Here is a 23,611-nt window from a genome sequence, read left to right as displayed (position 1 = left end):
AAATGCCAGCCGACTGACTCCAACACATATCTGCCATCAGTCCCACTCTGGGAATAAGCCTTTAATGTCACCAGAGTAAACAGGGCTCTGGCAGATCAAAGAAGTCTGGGTTTCAACCCCAAAGCTGACCGGGTCTGGATGGAACCCTGCAGAATGTGGACAGCTGACCAACAGCGCCATCAACACCTCCTTCAGGAACCTTCCTTCCCTCACTGCCAGGACGCGTCTGTGGCTGCCCCAGATGGTTTCTCTGATGCTAGTTTCTGGCCACGAAGAGTCTGATTCCCTTTTACAACTCTGCAAGTTTCCAGACCCCGCAAGCTCAAAGAGCACTTGAGATGCTGACCGCGGAGTCAGGGGCTATGGCTACGGGGAAACGGATCAGACGTCCCTTTACCACGATTGGGGGGTCTTCCCAGGTCAAGATCTCTCTGCCCCCAAAGGAGTCACAAAAGAAACGTTTCTGGGATGTTTGCTACACAAAGAACAACTATCAAGGGAACCGTAGCCCGCTGCTAGGTACCCCACCACCACACGAGAATGACGGTAAGATACACGTTAGGCCACTTGCACTTCCAGCAAAGACAGGTTGACGTTTCCATGCTGGAGACCTTGTGCATCTTAACGCTATGACTTCAGGAAGTAATAGCTCCCGATGGGATAGGAACTGAGAGAACTTGGGCCGGATATATGGCTTGTGACAGAATCGGCAGAGTGGTGAGCGTGAGGGCCACACGGTCGTCCGCCCGCGTCAGTAGCTTCACTTTGTGTGTCTCAGCTGCCTGCAGTCAACCGGGGCCCCGGGACCAGGTGACGCAGCACAGAAGGTCTGCGCACACGCCTGCATCACTCACCCCTCGCCACGGGCATTTTGTCCTGTCCCGTCATCACAAGATGAGGGGTTGAGTACAGGACAAGGAGGTACATTGAGGGAGAAACACATTCACACAATGTTTAGAACGCTGTATGTTTCTAACTGTTCTATTTCACTATGAGGTACCATTGGTGATCTCTTACTGGGCCTGGGTTACAGGTGAAACTGGGCCACACGTCTGTGTGTACAGGAGAAACACAGCGTACGTGGGGTTTCAGGCATCCACGGGGGTCCTGGGGAGGGGGCGCCCGTTGTGAAATCTCTCCTGCCTAGTTCTTGTTTTGGTCCATTTGACTATCCAGTAACTATGTTGTTCAAGGTTGACTAGTCACACAATTTGAACCATCTGAAGTCCTTTTGTTCATCTTTACAACTTTCGTGAGGTTTCTTAGTCACACCCTCCTCCTTCTCTCCCCTGTGCCCAAGCCATCCCTGGCCTCTCCTCTTCTTAGTCCAGGATTTTCTAGGGAATGACGGGAGTATGCCGTCTCTACGCTCAATCACGTTCTACTAGGCACTCCCGGGAGCCCGGGGTGTGCAAGGCCTGAGCCACCCCTTCTCCCCATTCGTCCCTGGGAACACGTGGGGCGTGAGGATGGGGGGTGAACACCCGTGGGAAACCCTCACATCGGCCTCACTCCGTGCATGCTGCCAAGCCCCGGACACTGAGCTCCGGAAGGGTAGGGTCACGCCTGTCCGTCTACCACACTCTCTCCGCTCAGTGCAGCGCTCACACAGAAAATACGTAGGGAAGCAGGCTCACATTGACATCACTTCCACACAAAAGGCCAACTTCAACTGGAAGGCACCATGTACTTATTGTAGGAAAAATCACCCGCGAAGTCAAATTCTTTACAGTCAGATTCTGCACGTCACCCAGCCTGGCCCATCTTCTACGTGACGGTACGGCCATGTGACAGAAGGGCCCGGGCTACGTCCACCTCCTGGAAGAACCGACACCCAACTCCCGAGCCCCGTGCTCTGTGCGACCTCGGACCTCACCTGGCTGGCCTGGGGGTCCAGGGTTCCCTGGAAAACCCACTTGTCCTTTGTCACCAACGGGGCCGATGGGGCCAAACCCTGGAGGCCCAGGAGGGCCGATGTCGCCACGACTGCCAGGGAATCCAACTCCTCCAGGGGGGCCACGCTCTCCTTTCAACCCTACTGAACCCTGACCGGCAGAGAGAAAAACACACGCTATCAGCAGACATCCCGATACACGTTCATGTCACATTTTCCACCGTCTTTGGTAAATAAGTACCAGGGGTTAGCTGGCTCCTGCTATTTATTTACTCCCACCCTCCGACAAGGGTCATCTGGCAGTTAATAAATGACCCTGGCTTTCTTGTCCAGGCTGGGCACTCACCCTCCCGCCCCACGCAAGGATACATTTCAAAGACTGAAGTATTTGTATCTGGAACTGACCTTTCAAGGATGTCTCGCACCCTGCTAACTTGAAACGCCACCTCCCACCTGACACCCGGAATCCGACACACAGACGTCTCTCTGGCGGCCCGAAACACGTCAGGAGACGCCTATGCATGGTCACCCTTCCGCCCCAGCCAACAGCATCAACGCCGACGTTCACACCCGTCAGTTTCTGCATGAGCCGCTGAATTAGTTCATGGGTAACAACGACCCATCCAAACAAAAATACGTAGACATGATTCAACTAACTCATTCCTGCGTTCTCTGCAGACCTGCTTCTAACGTGCGTTTCCCAAGGCTGGAGATGAACATACCGGGGAGCCTTTGGGGCCGGGCAGACCCGGGTGGCCGTCTCTCCCCGGAGTGCCTGCTCTGCCCGGCATCCCGGGCTGGCCTGGAAAGCCCGGGTCCCCTTTGTCTCCTTTGAGCCGTGCGTCGAAGTAAATCTCGCCAGGCTCTCCCTTGGCTCCGGGCTGGCCCATCAGCCCTGGCACACCTTGTGGTCCCTGCAAGCACAAAGCAAAGGCGTCTGTCCACAGAGTGACCCAGCACGAGCGGGGTTCAGTCCACAGTGATATCAAGAAGCCACCTCCCCGAAAAATGGTCAACTATTTCAGCTCCTTCATTCCGCAGCAGCCAACAGCTCTGTGACAAAGCCCTGATCTGACCTCGCTTCTTGTGCTCCTCTTGAAAACACCTGGCAAAAACTCTGTACTAAGTATCCCGCACAGACACTAGGTTAGGGCGGGGGAGGGGGGAGTGGTGCCCACGTTGTAGGGCAGGCCCCAGATAACCTGCCTGTGCTTACAACTGTTGATGTTCACACGAACATTCTAGTGACTGTCGGAAACCTGCTGAGTGCAGGGCGTCCTAGGCCCAGGAACTGGAGGAGGGCTTCTGGGTGCAGACAGGACAGACAACAAGGAGAGCAAAGTCTGGGTGTGAGCACGGGCCAGTTCCATCACTGTCATTGTGAGCAGTCAGCAGAACAGAAGGGACTTTCCCAAGAGACACAGCCTAGCACATTCCCCGGTTCCTGGAAAGCTAAATCAAGGAACGCCCACACCCACAGATGGTCTTTCCTCTGGCCACTCTGAGAACCGGGGCTCACAAGGTTTCAAATCATCATCTCAAGTGTTTGTTCCCTCAGGCCTGAGAAAGAAAGCCCTTCAGCCTCCCTGCCCAACTTGGCGGAATTTAGACTCTGGGGACAATTCATTTCACTTGAATTCCTTCTCACCACTCCCTCGGAAATGGCTCTTGGATGTATGCAAATCACACGCACACAGAAAGAAAGGGGCCGGGACCTAAATTCATACAATCTCTAGGTTTTAAAGTGGGTACCATCGATCGTGCGCCCACCATGGGTCACGGCCCTCGGCACGTCACTCCCGACTCTTCACCCAACTGCGCAGGGCAGAGACTGAAAGCACATAGCAGGTGAGGGACGAACACGCAGAGCACTTTGGCAGGGGGGTGTGGAAAACTCATTATTTACTTAAAAGGGGTTGTGGTATTTTGGAGCACTTTCCCCCCAGGGAACATTAGCTCCTGTGGATCCTTAAGTCCCAGCTACACCGAGACTCCTCTGTGGAGCCCTTCCTGACGAGTGTCCTGTGTTTCCATGGCACAGGGCTCGGTCCTCATTACAGAAAACTGCTCTGCTTTGTTAAGAACGCGTGTCTGCACACCTTTCTCTCCCATCCGTCTTACAGGGCATGGAGGGCAGGCATAAGGCTAACTTCATGTCCTGAATGTCTGCAGCTAGGGGGGGATTGGAGGAAGGGGGAGATGACCTAGCGATATTCACCAGTAAAAAATGAACACCAGTGTAAGAAATCACCACCGGTGTAGATTTTTCTCAACCTGGAAAGATCAGTGTTCCTTTACGGTGAAGATTCACAGCCTAGGAATACAGTTTTCTGTAAGCACAGGGCGAGGAAATATAATTCTTTATCTTCATAATGGTGACCTCGCCAGCTATCCTTCAAGGAAGAAATCTTGATTCTTTTTTGAAAGGTGACATTTTGATCTGAGGACACCTCATGTGGTTTCCCTGCCCCGGAACATCTCAATCCTAGGCGATTCAAAGGTCTTTGGATCCACATCTCTTGAGAGAAGTGATGAGGAATCAAACACTGCCTTGAAAACTTGGCGTTGGCTCCGTAAATTAGAGAAGATCCAGCAGCTACACAGGCTGCTTCTAAAGAGCACAACTCCTTTCAAGAGACCGTCCCGATGACCGCGAAAGCCGCTCAGGTCCCCATCAGGAGCCAGCCTGTCCCTCGGTCCCCAAATCAAACACTCGGCTTGCAAAAGGACATGTCACAGAAATGCTACCTAAATCAAATAGGAAGCCAGAGCATTTCATCTCTTGTCATTATCACCTGCTTGCCGGGATGCTCTGCTGGTTCCTGGGCACCTCCACCAGCCCCCAGACACATTTGAAATAAGAGGACCCCATCTGTGAGCCAGGTAAGCCATGGAGTCACGGGACGGCTTCAAATCAAAGGAAAATTACTACCTTCTCGATTAAACTATTTACCCATAAAACAATTTTTAGAAACCTCTGGCATCTGCAGAAAGAAAGGAGCTCGGAGTTCCCAATGGGGAAGGCGTGGGGATTAGAAGTTCCGTCGTACATTCTCTTTATTTTCTTCTTCATGAGGACTTGTCCTCAAACTGTCCTTCTCCCTTCTTCCTCTTGTCCTGTTTTTGTTAGATTGGGGGCTGGGGGGCTGGTGTCTGCATGGGGTTTCAGGCAGAGTCAAGGCAGGAAGTTTCCAGGAAGGCCAAGGAGATAAGGACCGTGTCCAGAGGTTAAAAGCATCCTCTTCTGCTTCTTCAAAGCTCTTCTGTCTTTGATCCCCACCAGAGCCATGGCTTCCCAGTTATGGGAACTTCTAATTTATTTAGAAATATTTTAAACAGTTGCAACTTCTAACTCAGCTCCCCAGGCACCAGGGACGTTCTGGAAGCAGAATCCCAAGATCTAACTTCAAAAGGAGAAAACGCATCGCTCAATCCCAGCTGCTTCATGGCTATGTCAACGCCCACTTCTGTCCTGACCTGCTATCATAAAAGCTGCCGGCGACATCCTTAAAGATTGCAAAGTTAAAGAGCTACCTCAAAGAAGGATAACGCTGAAGATTTGACTTTGACAGAAGAAGAAAGAGAGGAAAAATGGAAAAAAAGTCATGAAAGGAAGTGGAGAAACTCATTAATGCTTGCAAAGCTTAGAGGAACAAAGAAAATACGAGAACGAGGCCTTCAGGTTTAAACGCTTTAGAGACAGAGCGGACCACGTGCACCAAAAGCGCCCTTCAGTGTCTGAGATGATGACCGCTCCCTTCAATGGCTTCTTTTTAAACAAATGAGAAAAGTTTAGGAGCTGATTTTCATTTAACTGAAAGACTGCACATCGACGTGAGAGAGGCATCTCATTTTCAGATGCGGGAAAGCACCCCCGCGGTAGATACAGGTGACAGGAATTTTCCAAACAACACCTCTGTGAGACGAAGAATGAAAATGTTCCAAACTCCTCGAAGGAAACAGGCCAGTGCTCGTCTCTCCACGGAAACTGCCCGTGCTGAACTTACGGCGCGTTTTTAAGTTACTGCTGTGACGGGCAATGCTCACGCAGAAGGTCGGCGGCCGACCTCAGGAGCGCGGCTGCTTGGAGGGGCCCCTGCGGTACCCTGGGTCTCGAGAGCCCCCAGAGACCCTGTGGGGAGGTGACACACAGCAGCCGCTGCCCCTGGACACAGGGACGTGGCAACTGAATTCTGGCCAGGTGAGGAGAGAGGCAGTTGAGATGTGGATTCTGGCCTGGACAGTCCTGCTCACCCTTGGGTGGACATGTGGAGTGATTCTAGACTGTTCTAGACTGTTCTAGACAGCCACACTGGGCCAGCACCCCAATAACACTGCAGAAACCATGCTCACAAATGCAGCAGCATACACCTTTGTTAGCTGGCTCGGCAGCTACTTCTACTAAGTATTCCAACCAGACGGCTTTACTTACAGGCAGTCCTTCCAGGCCATCTCTGCCGGGTAAGCCTCTGTCGCCCTTGGCCCCTGGCTGTCCCGGGAAACCTTTAGAAAGACAAGGGAGGTAGGACATATCGTGGATGAGATACATCCTAATAACCCCACACCTTTCCTTTTCAAGATTCAAGAGTACAGGGGCGCCTAGGGGGGCTCAGTCAGTTCAGCGTCCAACTTCGGCTCAGGTCGTGATCTCACGGCTTGGGGGTTCGAGCCCCATGTCGGGCTCTGTGCTGACAGCTCGGAGCCTGGAGCCTGCTTCGGATTCTGTGTCTCCCTCTCTGCCCCTCCCCGGCTCATGTTGTTTCTCTCTCAAAAATAAGTAAACATTGAAAAAAGTCAAAAAGTAATAAAAAAAGAATCAAGAGCATAGAGGGACCTTCATAGAACCAGATGGTGTTTGAAGACTCCCAATGCAGTAGTAACGAACATGCCCAAGGTGGACTCGGGAAGGGGAAAAGCGACCCCAGATGTGGACAAGAGCCACTGAAGCAGCTGGTGACAAGTGCCCCCACCCACACGCCAGGAACCGTTTTAACCCGAAACCTTCTGTTCATTTCGTTCAAGAGGACTCAATTTGTGGAGCTAAGGGAACTGTATGCTATCGCCCTTTTGTTGGAAGGTCTCTCTGGTGCCAAACTGTGGGTCATCCGGACGACCTTCAACAAAGTAGGCAAATCCTGGAAGTGGGACCGAAAGTTTTCTGTTTTATGCATTAGTTTTAAATGCAGAGATGTGGTCTCTCACAGCATAAGATTTGTTTCAGTGTGATTTCCAACCCGCAGAAGCAAACTCTGGCCTGGTCCCGCTCACGTCCGGGGTCTCACCTATTTCTCCTGGGGGTCCCTGTGGTCCAGGGGGCCCACGAAGTCCTGCTGTGTCACAGATGAGGCAACTGTCTCCTTTCTGACCTGCAAAGGGAACACAGAGGTCCTCACATGCACGTGAGAATTCAAGTGTCCGCAGCACGGTGGCAGAACAGAAAATGGAGCCACCGTTAATGGCGTCCTGCTTCGGTGCAGTGTCCTTGGTCATCCAACACCCACCCCAGACACCTCTGCTGTGCTAACCGGTGGCGTGTGCCCGTCCCGGGGCCCGCCCGCCACCCTCCGCACACTTCACAGGCCACTGCCAGGGCGCCGGGACCCTCTGCCCTGCACGAGGACGGGCGCTGCCTCGCCAAAAGGTGATCTGGAAACGAAGCTTGCTCACAGCCTGGAAAGATCTGGCTGCTCTAGTTTTGTTTCCGTCTTGAAAACTTCCCATCACCTTTCTCTCTGATGTCGCATTTTTTAGCGAACTCCACACCGGTAACTCCTGGACGTTAAACCTGGTTACAGGCTGATGGGTGACCAATGGGAATGAAAAGCCAGGAAAACGGGAACACATACGTGACCCGATACTGAGGACGGAAAGGGAGAGAGACTGCAGCACAGACAAAAAGGGAGAAAATGCCTCGGGTTTTTTTTTTTGGAAATTCTAACATCTTAGGTCTTGATTTTCAAACTAAGCCACAAGGCCATATGGTGTCTCAGATAAACCCGTGTCCTAAACCTTAAAATGCCTGGCTTCTAGGGACTCATCAGGGCACGGCACAAGGAGAAGCCCCTACTACTGGGCAGTGACAGGCTGGCCCGCGTGCCCTGGCCTGGCCCGGACTGGCGCACCACAGCCCCGGCACTGCTAAGCCTGCTCCCCTCTGGCAGAACCTGCTGCTGGGAACAGCGATGGGACCAACGCAGACAGCCCGTGTCCCTGCTGTGTGGGCAAGGACAAACAGGAGCCCATCTGTGGGACAGGGACAGCACAAGTCAGCTGGCAGCCAGCTAAGTTCTGGGCCCCACGGGATGCACACGTGGTGGTTCTACAGCAAGAGTGCGGAGGTCTCAGGACAAAGAAGCTTCTGACTCTGTGTCGTAAGGAGGGACGTCCCACCTCAGGAAGTACCAACCATCTGGTAACGAGAGACATTCGTTACAAACCAAGTATGCGTTGGTTTTTAATGACACCGAAGGCTTGGTGGCCCTCCGTGATGACTGCTAAGACCACTTCCACCTGTGAGGTTTATGTGGCTGCCCAAATGAGATGTTAGCTGCAACTGTTTTCCACGCAGCATTTGTGCCATTGACTTTGGAAGAGGAAGAAATCTGCAGAGGAAGGCCACCAATGGTGCCCAGTGGGGTTAGCTTTGGGGACAGTCTCCCGGTGGCTCTAGTCTCTGGTTATTGAGACACTCATCAAGAGTGGACCGTCCAAGGGGCACGGCACTCTCAGATGGCACCGCTGGTGCCATGAGAATCCACTGTCGGCACGAGTGTGCAGAGAGGCTGTTGTGTGCTGGGTTGGTGTTACGGCAGGCACTGGGAGATGGTGACCTTAACACTGAGAGCCGAGGGCGTGGGCGGCCACCCCAGGCCGGTGGGTTCGCTCACACCAATTACAGGAACAGGGCTCAGAGGACTAGGGAGTGTTCTGGACACACATCTGTGACTCACTTGAAAGAAAGCCATTCGTTCTCTGAGAATGGATCTTCCAGACTTTGACCCAAAAGATTGAGCTAAGATATCAGTCTTAGGGTTTAATCTGCTGGCCGTTAGAGGGTAGAGCGGTTACGTGTCAGGACCGGGGCTCCCTGTTGCCTCCCAGCTGATAGCTCTCTGTCTGTCTCTCTGGTCTGTTTCTCTCTCTGTGTCTATGTCTCTGTCTCTCTCTCATCTCTCTCTGTCTCTCTCTCTCTCTTTCCTGGAAACCCAACAACGGGACATCCCGACAGAGCTATAGGGAGACACATCCTAGGAACAGACTTGGACGGGAGTTCTGAGTAAGGGAAGAGCACGCTCACGCTCCCTGTATGCAGAAATAGGTCACATCCGCCAGCACAATCATCATTTTTTTTAAACATCGGCATCTCTTACCTTTTTCTCCGACTTCGCCCGTCAGCCCTGGTTGCCCCGGACTTCCGGGGGCACCTCGGTCCCCTGGCGGTCCAGGCTGGCACTCCACAATTCCATCTGGAATGGATTTTCAAAGTTACAGGACCCTTCCCACCAGACGGAAACCAGGTATCGACACCCCCTCTTCACCCCACCCCTACTGAGATACCAAAGTACATCAGGCTATTTGGTTCGTGCCGGAAATTCAGCTTCAGCTTGCCTTAAAGTGACCCTGGGAAGTTAATTTGAACACAGGCCCACACAGCACCCATCCGACCTCTCGACACCATCACTGCTAAAACATCGATTTTACGATCCTAAAGCACCTCTCAGTTCATCAGCCCTGTCCTGTACCTTCCTTCATTTTCACCTTGTAAGGTACACACCTGGGTCCTTATTCTACAGATTAAAAAACTAGCCCAGAAAAGCGAGGCCGTACATCTGAGAACTGAAAGCCGAGACTTGAAGAACTTTATTATTTTTTCTTTTCCTCAGCAAATTTACAGAAGTCATCATTGTTTCAGAGATGCAGGCTGTCCATGGGGACACGCTTCTAACCAATTCTGAGCACCACGCACGTAAAGAGGCATGAAAACAAACTGCACTCGTGGAAACACCATCTGTCGGGGGTTCTGCTAGAAAAAGCACTGCTTCGTAGCTCAGACACGCGGTGATAGAGTTCACGTCTCCTGGGCCAGTATCTTGGAAGAAGAACGACAGAGCCAACAATTCACCCCAGGGCTCCCCTTGGGCGCTCGGGTCCTCACTGCAGACTGGAGCCTGGTGAGCGGGCTGCGTCCGAGCAGGAGGGGAAAGGGCCAGCAGAGAGGCCGTGCCCCTCACCTGATGCCCCGTCCCCACACCCTGACTTGGACGAAGCAGCCAGAATCACCTTCCTGCCCCCCAGCCCGGCTCTCTCCGGGGCACAAGGCACCAGATGGGCAACGGTGGATTTGCTCCGGGACAAGGCAACGGGACAGAGGGCCCGAACCTTCCTGCTTGAGGACTTCCTTCAGAGCTCAGAAGAGACCGGTCGTTTCAAGTGTGTGCAAACTCCAGTCCAAGGGAGACAGAGAGAGTTCTTGCTTTGTCTGTGGGTTCGGGGTTTATGTCTTCCCGGGGGGTTCCTGGAGGTACAGCGCCGGCGGTAAGGAGCCCTGAGGTGGCGATCGCTCTGTCCCAGGGTCCGCCCACGGCTGCTGGGCCCTTCCTGCTCTTGAACAAAGTCTTGTCATTTTTATGCTTCCAAGAGCAGCCCCTACACTATCTGACCTTGAGGAGCCAGCACTGCCAGGCTGTGTGAGCACCGGGGAGTATGAGCTCCCTGATCCTACAACTGCAGGCACATGGACACGGGCAGACATTCAATCACTCACTTCTTTCCTTTTCCAGAATGTATCTCCAGCCAGCCTCATCTGAGGCAGAATCCCACACACCCATAAGAAAGCAACTTTACATCCTTGTGAAAATCAATTTAAAATAACTTGAAGATGGGGCGCCTGGGTTGGCTCAGTCCATTAAGCATCTGACTTCGGCGCAGGTTGTGATCTCGCGGTTCATGGGTTCGAGCCCCACATCGGGCTCTGTGCTGACAGCTTGGAGCCTGGACCCTGCTTTGGATTCTGTGTCTCCCTCTCTCTCTGCCCCTACCCCGCTCATGCTCCATCTCTCTCAACTACAAACACTAAAAAAAAATTTTTTTTAATAACCTTAAGTCCAAAGCAAGAACATGGTGGTGATTTCTGAGCGGTTCTAAGACGCAAGTCCAGACCGGGCTCCTACTGCTCGGTGGGCACAGGTGAGCACAGGGCGGGGCGGTGCAGAGGCCTCTGCCTTGTGCTGAGGAGCTACTGACAGGCCCCCAGGGGGCAATTCATCTTAAGACGTCGCCTCTTTAACATACATTGTGCAACTGAACAAAAATCTCATTTATAGGTGAATCACTTAAGGGGCGCCTGTGTGGCTCAGTCGGTGAAGCGCCCAACTTCGGCGCAGGTCATGATCTCATGGTTCGTGGGTTCGAGCCTCATGATGGGCTCTGTGCTGACAGCTCGGAGACTGGAGCTGCTTCGGATTCTGTCTCTCTCTCTCTCTCTCTGCCCCTCCCCACTCACGCTCTGTCTCACTCTCTCAAAAATAAAATAAGTGTTAAAAAAAAACCCCAAAGTTATGCAGATGAATTACTTAATTAACATAAACAAAATGGGACAACATGGCACGGGGATGGCAGATGTCACACTGCACTCAGCTGACGCATCCTCCTCAACTAACAGCAGTGGGAAGGTCATGTTTTTACATGAGATTTGTTCTTATTTTGGTACTGAAAAAAAATTACACGTATCAAAAAAAGTTCTCCCAGATTTCCCCACGGTTGCATGCCTCATCCCCTTCAATCTTTGCCTCTCACTCCACTTAAATTAGACCCATGACCCGAAGCACCCTCACCCAGAACTTGGCGGTCCCTTCGCTGCTCGTGTTTAGCCCGCACCTGTCACTCCTGTAGACCACATAATTCACTTGGCTTCCACTCCCCCACGGGATGCACGCCCAGGAGGGCAGGACTGTGACAGTGCCTGGGGTACCTGTTGAGTAAACCTGTGACCCCGAAGGCCCCTTGGCCACTCACAACGCTCTCAGACACATGGAGAGAAAGTGACTCGGGGCTGAATGTCATAGGACTTCACTATCATCTTCATTCTCCACCTTTCCCAGATCCGTGGGAAAAAGGGGGGGCATCCCTGTGAAGTCACAGACCCACCCGCGCCCTGGGCACCTTGACAAAGAAAATTCATGCTGATCTTTTCCCAGTAAAGCTTCACACCTGGAATCAACTGTTCCCTCCAGTTCCTATCTGGCCTCCGTATGGAGCCTCGCCCACGAGAACTCCCTTTCTTAAAGACGTGTTTGAATTCTGGCAAATAAGCCGCCTGGTACTTGCAGCCGTGGCCCCCCACTTGCATCAGCCCCACAGAAGACCAGGGTCTCCAGTGCTCGAGGTGCACGTGCTGCTTATGAGAATCTCACATGTTCCCGCTGGAGTTAACTCCTCTGAAGTCTTACATTCTGCGTTGGTGTCACTCTGGGGCCCCAGGACCCCGTTCACTGAATCAAGAGTTTAACATCCCGTGCTCAGCTCTGACAGTGAGCTGATGCGGGAAACATCCACACAAAGTACCGTTCGACTTAGAAGTCGTGCGTTCCATCCCCTGCAGACCCCTCTTTGTTCGCGCGCGCGTGTCTTAGTGCTAATCTGTGTCTCTGGATAAACAGGAATGCGTCCCGTTTTCAGCTGCCTTGCCTTTTCATTTCGATGCCCAGAGCCTCAGAACTGGCTGGTATGTTTCTCATTCCTCTGACCAGGGTTACTGTTTTATAGTTCCATCCCGTAGCATGACTAGCATTGCAAAGATGCTAAGTGGGACACAAATCACTCACAAAGCCTGGGACGCCCGGCCTTCTGTATCCCACTAGAACCCTGGAGCGCCACCCCCCCTCCCCGCAACACCCAGGCAGCTCTGCCCGGCACCCGTCCCACACCAGACACACGCGAACTGTCCTGGAAAGAACTTACTTGTGTGACCCGGCTGTCCAGGGGGCCCAGGAGGCCCAGGGGGACCCGGGAGCCCGTCCCTTCCACTTGGTCCCGGCAAAGATGTGCCTGGAAACCCTTGGTCACCTTTCTGCCCTCTTTCACCGGGAAAGCCAGGAGCACCTGCCAGCTCTGGTACTGGGAAGCCTGAAACCAGAGCAAAATGTCACCATCATCGTGTGAACTCAGCGTCTGCCACACAAATTTTCCTAACTCCGTTCAGGGTTAAATAAGGTGTGCCCATCACCAAGAGGGGAACTGCTCTAGGTAAGTAAAAACGAGCTAAATTTTCAGGCCTCCCACCACATGAAGGTTGCCAGGCAAATGCCTCCTACAAGTTAGCTTTAAGGAAAAGGACTTAGCACACAGACGCGAAAAACCTGTGAGTTTCTCTTGGTGCAAATAGTATTCCCACTGCATGAATGAAAAGGCTGTTGGGGCTCAATTCTATTTCCACGTAGAGGATAAGGCATAAAAATGTCACCGAACAAAAGCAGAAGTGGGACAGGAGGCCTAGGGGATGGGAACTGCATTGGCAATCTACACGGAACAGCCAAAAAGTTAAGACAAATAAGGTGGTCTGGTGGAGCCTGAGGTCAGGCGTGAACGTGAAAGCCGAGTTCGGCTGCTGTAAATGTTACAGGACAAGATGACAGGGCCCCTGGGATGCGCACCAAGAAGAGCCGGCAGAACACCGGCTCGGGGGCTGCTCTACCTTGGCCTCGAGGTGGGGGACTGACAGCCAAGGGCAGAGGCAGGACTGTCACACAGCTTTGAACCAAGAGCAGAGCAGCGCAGACACGAGGGATACGAGGGATGACAGGTCCCAGGAGCGGAACTGCAGCCATCCATGACAAACCCACTCTTCAGTGCAGCAAGAACCGAAGGCGGTCCCTGGGGCTTGGGCTGCAGACCCAGGAGGGGACCCCGCGGCCTGGGGGGCGGGGCGCTGGGCCCGCAGCCAGGCTCCAACCAGGGGAGAGCAGATGAGGCCAGAGCAGTTTCAAAGACCTTTCCCAACACCGTCAGTTAGGAGACAGTCGGGCAGATGAATGGTTTTGGAAAGTAAATGTGGTGAATGCCAGGGGAGACAGGAAGTGACGGGCTCACGAGGAAACAGAAGCCCCAGCATGGTTCCTAAGCACAAGGAAGAAAGTGGGTGGAAACAGAATGGGGTGATTTTAGAGGCCGACCCAAAAACTCTGCTGGAAAGCAGGAAAGTGGGCAGAGAAGGCCCTGCCTGAGAATGGCTGAAGCAAATCCTCAATGCAGGACGGACTTGGGGTACAGTCTGTTCCAGAGACAAGGAAGGAGCTTGGGGGAAATTACAGCCAAAGCGCTGTCAGAAAGGGGAAAGCAAAATATAAGCAAAAGAGAATAAAACACAAAAATAAATAAAAAACAAAACCAAAGATGTAAGGATTCTAGGCGCTTGGCTGTGGTATCGATTCTAGGGCACATGTGGGTTTCCCTCGCAGCCTGTATGACCCACTCCAGGGACTGGGAGAGCACGTACACACACATGTGCACAGACATGCACACACTCCCATGTGCACATGCACACATGCACACACGCTCACATGCACCCACTCACACGCATACACACATGCTCATGTGCACACACACGCACACATACATGCTCATGTGCACACATGCTCACGTGCATACAAACATGCTCACGAGCACACACACACATACATGCTCACGAGCACACGCACACATGCTCACACACATGCTCACATGCACACACGCTCACATGCACTCACACTCACATGCATACACACATGCTCACATGCACACACACATGTTCACATGCACACACACGCTCATATGCATACACATACATGCTCATATGCACACACATGTACATGTTGACATGCACACACACACACAGGATCCAACACTAGCTAAGCAGCAGGTGTGATGCAATCACACACCAAGTTCAAGCAAGAGCTGTGGGATTCCACAGAGAAGAGGTGCTCAGATCAGTAAGGGAGACTTCAGCCCTGATTCTAGTCCCAAGGGAGAAACAAAGTCACCCCACAGACAGGGACTGTGGGAACCGATGCTGAAGGGTCTGCCAGACACTGCAGACCTGCATCTGGGGTGGGGGGGCAATGAGGCTGGGGGGCGTGAAGGGGCCTGCCACACACAGGATCTGCATCCTTGGGCAGGGGTGAGTGAGGCGGGGTGGGGGGGGGGGGGAAGCGGGGCCTGCCAGACACTGGGGACCTGAGTGGAGGGGGTGTGGGTGGAGGGAAGGAGCCTGGGGGTCGGCGGGGGCAGGAGGCCAGTCCAAACCAGGGAGAGAAGTATGGGACTTGAGGAAGGCATGAGAACCCCCAGGAGCACACACCCGCAGGGCCGCCTGTGACTTACAAAGTAAAGGACCACAGCTGTGCACACACCTTGCTGTCATAACTAGAAAAACATGCACACAATCGCCAGCCGTTTCTGGCAGACCCTGGCATACACAACAAACATGTTCCGGACACGAAGCACACAGACGTTGTACAGTTATCTGAAACAGTCGGCCAAGGATACTCACCTGGAGGGCCTGGCTGGCCTTGTAATCCTGGGAAACCTTGAAAGAGAAGGGGAGAGTCAGACACCCCGAGCCCGAGCGTCTGTGCCCACAAGGCCCCGGGCCGGGCGCCAGGGAAGAGCGTTGGGGGAAACACAGCGCCCCTGGCCCCGCCGAGACAGGCAGAGATGGGCTCTGGGGGACCTGGCACCAGGACAAAGGACAGACCTGAGCAGGTCTGTCACCACGCGGTCGTGCAAGGCCTGTCAGTGTCACCAAAATGGGAGGGTGTAGGGTCGAAAATGGAGGAAAGGTAAAGGAGAAAAAGACAGAAGGGATGAGGAAGGAGGAGGGAAGGAGGGAAAAGGGAGGAAAAGGGAAGGGGGAGGTAAGAAGGAGGAGGGAGGGAGGGAGGGGCAGAGGAGGGGGTTGGAGGGGGAGGTAGGAAGGAAGGGGGAGGGAGGGGAGAGGGAGGAAAGGGGGAGGGGGAGGTAGGGAGGAGGAGGGAGGGAGGGACAGAGGAGGGGGAGGAGGGGGAGGTAGGAAGGAAGGGGGAGGGAGGGGAGAGGGAGGAAAGGGGGAGGGGGAGGTAGGGAGGAGGAGGGAGGGAGGGACAGAGGAGGGGGAGGAGGGGGAGGTAGGAAGGAAGGGGGAGGGAGGGGAGAGGGAGGAAAGGGGGAGGGGGAGGTAGGGAGGAGGAGGGAGGGAGGGACAGAGGAGGAGGAAGGAGGACGGAGGAGAAACAGGAACTGACCTTTGGGGCCTGGCTCTCCTCTCAACCCTGGAGACCCTGGGTACCCCCGCTCTCCTTTTTCTCCCAAGGGTCCCGTGCCGATCACCTGGGGGCAGAAGAGAAGAGACCGAGGTGTGTGGGGGCAGCGGGTGGTGCGCGTCACAGAAGAGCAGAGAGAAAACTAACATCTTCCAGAGATTTCAGGAAAGGTGGAAGTAAAGAAACAGCCGTGGGGGAAGGGGAGGGAGGAGACAGTCAAGACAACACAGAAAACGGACATTCCGCTGGGCCCTCCTGGCAGACCCTCTGCCCCCTGTAATATGACTGGCCCGGTGGGAGCTTTGCCAGGGAGGTGAGGTTAGAGAAACACTAATTCTGAGGTTTGGGTTTGGAATTTCTAAATGTCCCGACAAGCCATAAAACGAAGAGTCTACTTTAAAGAGGACTATTAGATTTTCCCGGGCAGTGTGGAACAGACTTCACTGGACCACAGTGGGGACGTCCTCGAGGGCCTAGGGACACAGGCCGACACCGTCAGCCTCATGACAAGGGAGTGAACTAGGTCACCCCATTTCTAAATCACAGAAATTCAAGGGAAATGGCAAGCTCAAATATTGCTTATTTCCCTTAAAATAGAATTTGGTAGTGACAAAATGAACAGATTAAAATCCGCCGATGAGGCTACACACAGGCCACTCGAAGGTGGCTACCCGATCACAGGTACGGAAAGGGGAACCCCGAGCCTGCGTGGCGGTGTGAACGGCAGTCGGGGGGGGGGGGGTCCGTACTCTGCCGCAGGGACCCCAGTCCGGGAAACGCCCCCTAAGGAGAAGTCCCTGAGTGCCGCGCGGACACGCAGACATGTGCGAGCACTGGGCACCCCTCCACCTGCAGCAAACGAAGCAATGGGAACATTTTCATCGTTCCAAAGAAGACTCGGGGGGACAAAACGGGTTAAGCCAGCGACAGCACGACTCTGGAAGGATACTGAAAACGGTCGTTCCCAGAGAACTCGCAAAAATGAAGAACGCTCACTGTTAAAAAGAAAAAGACGCTGCCCGCACTGAGCACAGGTAGGTACAGCTACACCCGTGGACTAGAGGTAAAATGTTCTTTGCAGACACAAAAACTGTTGTGCTCCAGACAAATTATGGGCAACCTGTTTCTCTTCACACTTTGCCTAATGGGCCAGTTTCTAACGGTTTAGCTCGGTTTATCCATGGGCAAATCTCTCCATTCTCTGTGGCCAAGGGGATGCGGAAATAATCCAAATATAATAAAATGTAAGTGCCCAACTCCATGCAATACAAAGTACAAGTTTATTCTTTTCAATACTAAGCATCCTCTTTATATACAAACGTAAGTGCAGGAATGCCGTGGCCCCAACCCCCTTCTCTTCACTGTCAAACGCCCGCACAGACGACCAGACATTATTTTTACTCACGATTCCAGGTGGGCCTGGGGGACCTGCTTCACCTTTGTCTCCCTACAAAAGAAAAAATACGTGGCTTTTTCTGACGATATGGATTGTCTTGCAGAAAGCAGTGTTCAACTTCTTTTTTTTTTTTTCCTGGAAAAATAAAGACTGTGCCCACTTACACTAAAATTATTTTCCTCACCGTGAGGACGGACCTTCAAGTGCTCCGGACCTGTCATAACAAACACGAATGCACTTCACTCTGCTTTGTGCAGCGTGCCGCGTGGAAATAAGGATTTCTACAAATCATAACCGGGAGCGCAATTATTAACAGGACGAAGGCGCTCACAACGTTTGCTGTGTTCGGTTGGTTGCACGCTCCCTTGGACAACTCGCATAGAGCCATCCGTGAGTTGAGTCAGAATGTGGTGGTCTTTCAATAAAATGAAATGCAATGGAAGCTTTTGATTTCTCAATGTATTTTCTTAAAGAAATCATTTTATTAGAGATTTTTAGGTGAAAGGTTGTCCGAGGCTGCCTCGGAGTCCTTGTAAAAGGATATTTATGGTTTTGCCTCTCTCCTTAAAACCCAGCATTACCTGAAAACGTTTGGGGGGGGGGATAAATTCTGGTCACTCTGAGGCTTAATTTCATTCATATAAGAAGACAAACTCAACAAAATTAATCCTGTTATATCTAATGTTTTTATGTAAGCCATCATAATAGTATCTTTAAAAGTCCTAAGATCTGCACATAGTCCCTTAATGTAGTTTTCCCCTTTCAACCAAGGCAATAAACGTAGGAGTAAACCAGAATTCAATGTTTTGAATTTTCTTACCTGAATACGAGAAGAGGCTTTAGAAACATCTTTGGGACTTAAAAAATATCTTAGCTAATATATTCTAAACGGATTTACCTTTTAAAATCTACAAGATTTGACTTTTTTAAAAAAAGTTACAGTATCAGTAAAGGATTTTTCCTTTACTTCCCTTTTCCTTGGCTTTCGTGAACGAACCGTGAGGTCTGCTCCCTGGTCTATGAGTCACCACGAGAAATATTTCCAAACTACTTCTTACTTCAGCAGACATTTATGTTATCTAGTTTTCTGCCTACCACACTGACAAATATTTTTTAAGGTTTGATAGCTAGCAGTTGCCAAAAAAAAAACAAAAAAGGGCCCCAGACAGATGGCTGTTCTTTTTCAGGGGCAATTTGGTGGCCTGTGGCAAAACTTTCAAAAAAGAGAGTGTAAACATTGACCCCCCCAAATTACACTTGTAGCAATCTGTGACATGGAAACGAGCAGACAAGTGAGCACAGATACTTGTACCCATCCCCACGTGGGTGTGACCCAGATGCCATGCAGAAGGCCTGGGCACAGAGTACATTCCCATGTGGCCGTGCGTGCAGACATCCTTACCCGCGTCGTATCACTAAGCAAGGAGGCCAAGAGGCATCACACATTACTATTTTACAGGGCGTACGTGTGTGTACACACAGGGCAATTGTGCACACACAGGGCGTGGTTTTACAGGGTGTGTGCGTGTGGATACACGGGGCAATGGTGCACTCCGTTTCTGAGAGGGGAACAGAAACATCAGATAAGCTTTCTTTTCTTCACTCTTTCTGCCTTTTCAGCTGTTTTGTAGCCAGATAAAATTCATCTATTACCAAAAATAAGGCATAAAAACTTGAATGAGTGGAACATTTTATGTTCTTTTAAAAAGAATCATACACAGGGGTGCCTGGGTGGCTTGATCCATTGAGCACCTGACTTTGGCCCAGGTCATGATCTCATGGTTCATGGGTAGGAGCCCCACGTCGGGCTCTGTGCTGACAGCTCAGAGCCTGCTTGGGATTCTCTCTCTCCCTATCCCTCTCTGCCCTTCCTCCACTCACACGCTCTCTGTCAAAATAAATAAACCTTAAAGAAATAAACAAAAAAAATTTTTTGAATAAAAATTTTTTTAAATTTTTTTCAAATCACACACACAAATAAAACCACAAAATTAAGTTGTGATTTGCTCGTAGGGAAGGTAAATATTTTTTATTATTTGAGTCCACAGTCCTTTACACTACGAACAACTTCTGGGCTGAACTACAAAATAAGGTAAAGCTCTAAGTAGTGTCACCACTTACCTTGAAACCTTCTCGTCCGGGGAGTCCTGGGTACCCTGCGTCACCTGGGAACCCCTGAAGTGAAACATGGAGAACAGTAATGAGCAAACAAGGGCAACAGTTTGTTCTTAAGAATTACAGAGAAATACGGGGGCACCTGGGGGGCTCAGGCTATTAGGCGTCTGGCTTCAGCTGAGGTCATGATCTCGCAGTTTGTGGGTTCCAGCCCTGAGTCGGGCTCTGTGCTGAGAGTTCAGAGCCTGGATCCTGCTTCGGATTCTGTGTCTCCCTCTCTCTCTGCCTCTCCCCCCTTGTGCTCTGCCTCTCTGTCTCAAAAATAAATAAACATTTAAAAAAAAAGTCTCGGGGCGTCTGGGTGGCTCAGTCAGTTGGGCATCCAACTTCAGCTCGGGTCATCATTTCACAGTTCGTGGGTTCGAGCCCCACGTCGGGCTCTGTGCTGACAGCTCGGAGCCTGGAGGCTGCTTCAGATTCTGTATCTCTCTCTCTGTGACCCTCCCCAGCTCACACTCTGTCTCTCTCTCTCTCAAAAATACATCAAAAAAAATTTTCTTAAATAAAAAAAAGTCTTTCCCTTTCGAAAGAAAGAAAGAAAGAAAGAAAGAAAGAAAGAAAGAAAGAAAGAAAGAAAGAGAAAATTACAGAGAAATGCTTACTGGACTCCCTTTTTCTCCTTTTTCGCCATCTTTGCCAGGTTTTCCCTGTACAATGAAGATTCAGACGTTAGAATTTCATAAAAATAACAATAAATACGCTCTAACACCAAGGCTCTGAACCCCTACGTGAGCTAGCTGCCCACACCACACTAATGAGTAATGCGGTATACAGAGAATAACTGTGGAGTGACAGCCAAAGAGGACTTTCCAGTTTTTAGAAAACGGAGCCGGAGTAGCCCCAAATCTCCCAAGATAACCATTACATTTGGCGACAGAGCTAACAGCAGAGAGGTTTTCTGAATGGCAAGGGGCCAGTGGCAGGTAGGCAGAGGACTCGTTTTAATGGGGGTCTGCACACATCATTTTCAGGGTAGGAGCAGGACGGGCTCAGGCCGCTACAAGCGGGTGGGTCTCCCGTCCCCAGGATTCAGGGGTGGGAAGCATCGGAACACCTCACGTCTAAGCCATGCAGTCTGGGCTCCGGGCGGAGCCCCGAGCAGGCTCAGGAGGCAGCCAAAAAGAGCACCCAGCACTCCGAGCAAGAGGACTGGGGGCTTTCAGTGAGAAGCCAGCAGGCGGGTGGCTGTCCAGAGAGCCCCCCAGCCCCAGCTCTCTGTGGTGGGAGGCCTCAGCCTTGCCGGGGGGATTTTCAGGTGGAGGTGGCCTCATCCTTCCTGCTACAAGGGCTTCGAGAAAGCCCTTCCGGAGAGGACAGACCTCTTCAACTCGTGTTTCTGTAAGTCTGGGATTCTAGGAAAGGGAGGAGAATGAGTTTACAGTCAGGAACAGAAGGACTTGGGAGGCACTTACTCGGGGCCCTGGCTTTCCGGGCTCCCCTTTCTCTCCAACCCCTGGCATTCCCTTGAAAGAACAGAAAGATTCATTAGGACATTTAAGTAAAATATTAAATTGAGTCGATATTATACTGAAGGTGAAGAAATTCATAACTTCAACCCAGCACGTCGTGAACGTTCCCACAAAATGATGATAAACAAATAGGAATGTGGGCCTTACCTGAAATCCAGGTTCACCTTTCTGACCCTAAAAGAAGTTTTAAAAAGAGATCAAGAGAGTGAGCCATCAGGATTAACGGTTGTATTGATCTTGACACACCACACTGAACATGGAAAAGGAAAACAATGCCTTTTCCCGATACGTCAACAAGGAAATTCTCTTTGGTCTCCCGTGTTCGTGTCCTAACTCCCAGAAGGGTGTGGCTTTAGGAAGACCACGTCATTATGCTCGATCCACGGCAGCTGGGACCCTCCGCCCTCACCCTCAGCCTCTGTCCCTGCTGCAGACCCAGCCTGGCCTCAACCTGGTGCATCTAAGAAGCCCCCACGTGGAGCTCAGCCTTGCCCCAACCCAGTTCAGCTGCCTCTGCTCCCCCTATGCTCATATTTTGCGGGACGGACAATCTATAAACCTGTTTTCTCTGCATCCCTCCAATTTGTCCCAAATTCGAAAGCCGGCATTCACCTAAGAAAGTCCATCTCCTACCTTCTCTCCTTTAGTGGCAAAGTCTCCTTTTTCTTGAACCTGAGCTTGTCCTGGAACCCCCGGGGGCCCACTGACCCCTTGGTCACCCTGGTGAGGCAAAATAGAACATCTGGTTTTCAAAAAGGTAATCATACTCTGTTCTAATCTATCCCCGTCTCAGCACAAAATGCAGTGTCAGTAGGTAGATGGTACATTAAGGACACGAAGCCAGGAGACTCTCACCTCTCAGGGGTCAGGAAAGCCGCTACCTCAGGTAATAGGAATGGAACCTGAACATCTATGAGACATCTCTGCACGCGTGCATACGTGAGGACCGCACATGCACTTCTGCGGTACATGCATACGTAGCAGGACACAGAGGCTGTCCTCCCGCATTTTGAGGGCACGGAGGGAAGGGTCACAGACTGCTAACACAGCCTGAGAGGAAAGGACGTATCTTTAGGGGCACGAAAAGGAAGGGAACCATCGGGAATGTTCTCCCTCGGGAACTCGGACAGCTGGACGCAACTAGAAGTACAGAGAATCCCAGTCATCTCACGATGAATGAGATCCAAAACATTCAATTTGCGGGGTCACCTTCCTCGGAGGTTTATGGAAAGACTGGACCAAATCTGGGGTGAAACATGGAGGCCTTAGGTCAGCCCAGACCTGCCCAGGCCTCTGGTGCACCTGTCGCCCACCAGTGGTGGTCTCTACACCGACTTGGGCTCCGATGGAGAAGAACGTGGGCCCCGTGGTAGGTGCTGCCACAGGCCCGGAATCCCCACTTGGCTGGTGCCCATGTGGCTAGTCTGACTCAGGGAAACTGGTGGAGAGATCACTGGAGGATCAGGGAGCCACCGCTGGCCTCCCTTCTCCCCTGCTCCAGTCTCTGCCTCCCTGCCTCTCCCGACTCGTATGACGGCCATCCATCTCTGCAGGGTTTAGTATAGCTGTGCTACTAACGTCCAAGTTCTAAATGCGCCTCTTTTATAATAAAGTCTGGGTCTGGCTTTATCACTGCCTGGGAACATTCTGATTGAATTCAACGCACAGGGAACTAGAACTAGAATGGCCTTGTATTCTCTGCTGGTCAGACCACACGTAGAAAACCTCAGTGACTTCTAGCCATGCATTTTAAGGAAAACACTAATAAATTCAAGAACATGCAGAATAGGGGAACTGCGGTTGGGAAGGTCCAAGAGGAGGTCCAGAGGCTGAAATTCTATCATCCCTACAACTGTGATTTTAAACATAACGACACTCCATGGGACGCCTGGGGGCCTCAGTTGCTTGAACATCCCGACTCTTGATTTCAGCTCGGGTCATGATCTCATGGGCGTGAGTGTGAGTCCCACATCAGGCACTGTGCTGACAGCACGGAGCCTGCTTGGGATTCTCTCTCTCACCCTCTCTTCCGCTCCCACTGTCTCTCAAAATAAATAAATAAGTTAAAAAAAAATAAAAAATAAATGTGACAACAGTCCAGAGCCACGTGTACTCACCTTGTCGCCCTTTGGGCCTTGGAAACTTAAGCCCATTTGCCCCTGTTGATTAAAAATTAGGCTTCCGTTATTTGAGTTGTCCACTTTGCTCAAAATCACACAAAATGTAATGATAAGGTGGGGTCAAGGCAGGAGCTGCTTCCAACAAGTATCATAACATTTTCCACAAAGTTGTGTCCTGCGGTATTCAGTGGCTATTAAAAACGCTTTTTAAAGTATTCTTGAAAAAGAATTCTATAAAACCTTTTTTTTTTTAATTTAAGGTTTTTAAAATGTGACTATAGGGG

The 23,611-nt window shown here is 51.6% G+C and overlaps 1 protein-coding gene across 2 annotated transcripts in view; it reads right to left on the bottom strand.

Annotated features, from left to right (window-relative positions):
• The window catches only part of COL4A1 (collagen type IV alpha 1 chain), a 155,011-nt gene that overhangs the window by 31,860 nt on the left and 99,540 nt on the right, over window positions 1-23,611 (bottom strand). For both annotated transcript variants that reach the window (XM_086708422.1, XM_086708423.1), the window contains exons 12-26: window positions 23,325-23,366; window positions 21,841-21,927; window positions 21,355-21,381; window positions 21,151-21,201; window positions 20,341-20,385; window positions 19,685-19,738; window positions 17,573-17,614; window positions 16,150-16,234; window positions 15,420-15,455; window positions 12,854-13,018; window positions 9,265-9,360; window positions 7,177-7,260; window positions 6,327-6,397; window positions 2,617-2,808; window positions 1,877-2,045 (exon numbers count right to left, since the gene is read on the bottom strand). In XM_086708422.1, coding sequence (XP_086564548.1) covers window positions 1,877-2,045; window positions 2,617-2,808; window positions 6,327-6,397; window positions 7,177-7,260; window positions 9,265-9,360; window positions 12,854-13,018; window positions 15,420-15,455; window positions 16,150-16,234; window positions 17,573-17,614; window positions 19,685-19,738; window positions 20,341-20,385; window positions 21,151-21,201; window positions 21,355-21,381; window positions 21,841-21,927; window positions 23,325-23,366 — 1,246 coding nt within the window. The remainder of the gene's footprint in view (window positions 1-1,876; window positions 2,046-2,616; window positions 2,809-6,326; window positions 6,398-7,176; window positions 7,261-9,264; window positions 9,361-12,853; window positions 13,019-15,419; window positions 15,456-16,149; window positions 16,235-17,572; window positions 17,615-19,684; window positions 19,739-20,340; window positions 20,386-21,150; window positions 21,202-21,354; window positions 21,382-21,840; window positions 21,928-23,324; window positions 23,367-23,611) is intronic.

The sequence above is a fragment of the Puma concolor genome, chromosome A1, assembly GCF_028749965.1.
Source record: "Puma concolor isolate L17-30 chromosome A1, mPumCon1.1.hap2, whole genome shotgun sequence".
NCBI lineage: Eukaryota > Metazoa > Chordata > Mammalia > Carnivora > Felidae > Puma > Puma concolor.
Note: the sequence above shows the minus strand (reverse complement) of the source record. Positions and strands in the feature narration are given on the sequence as shown.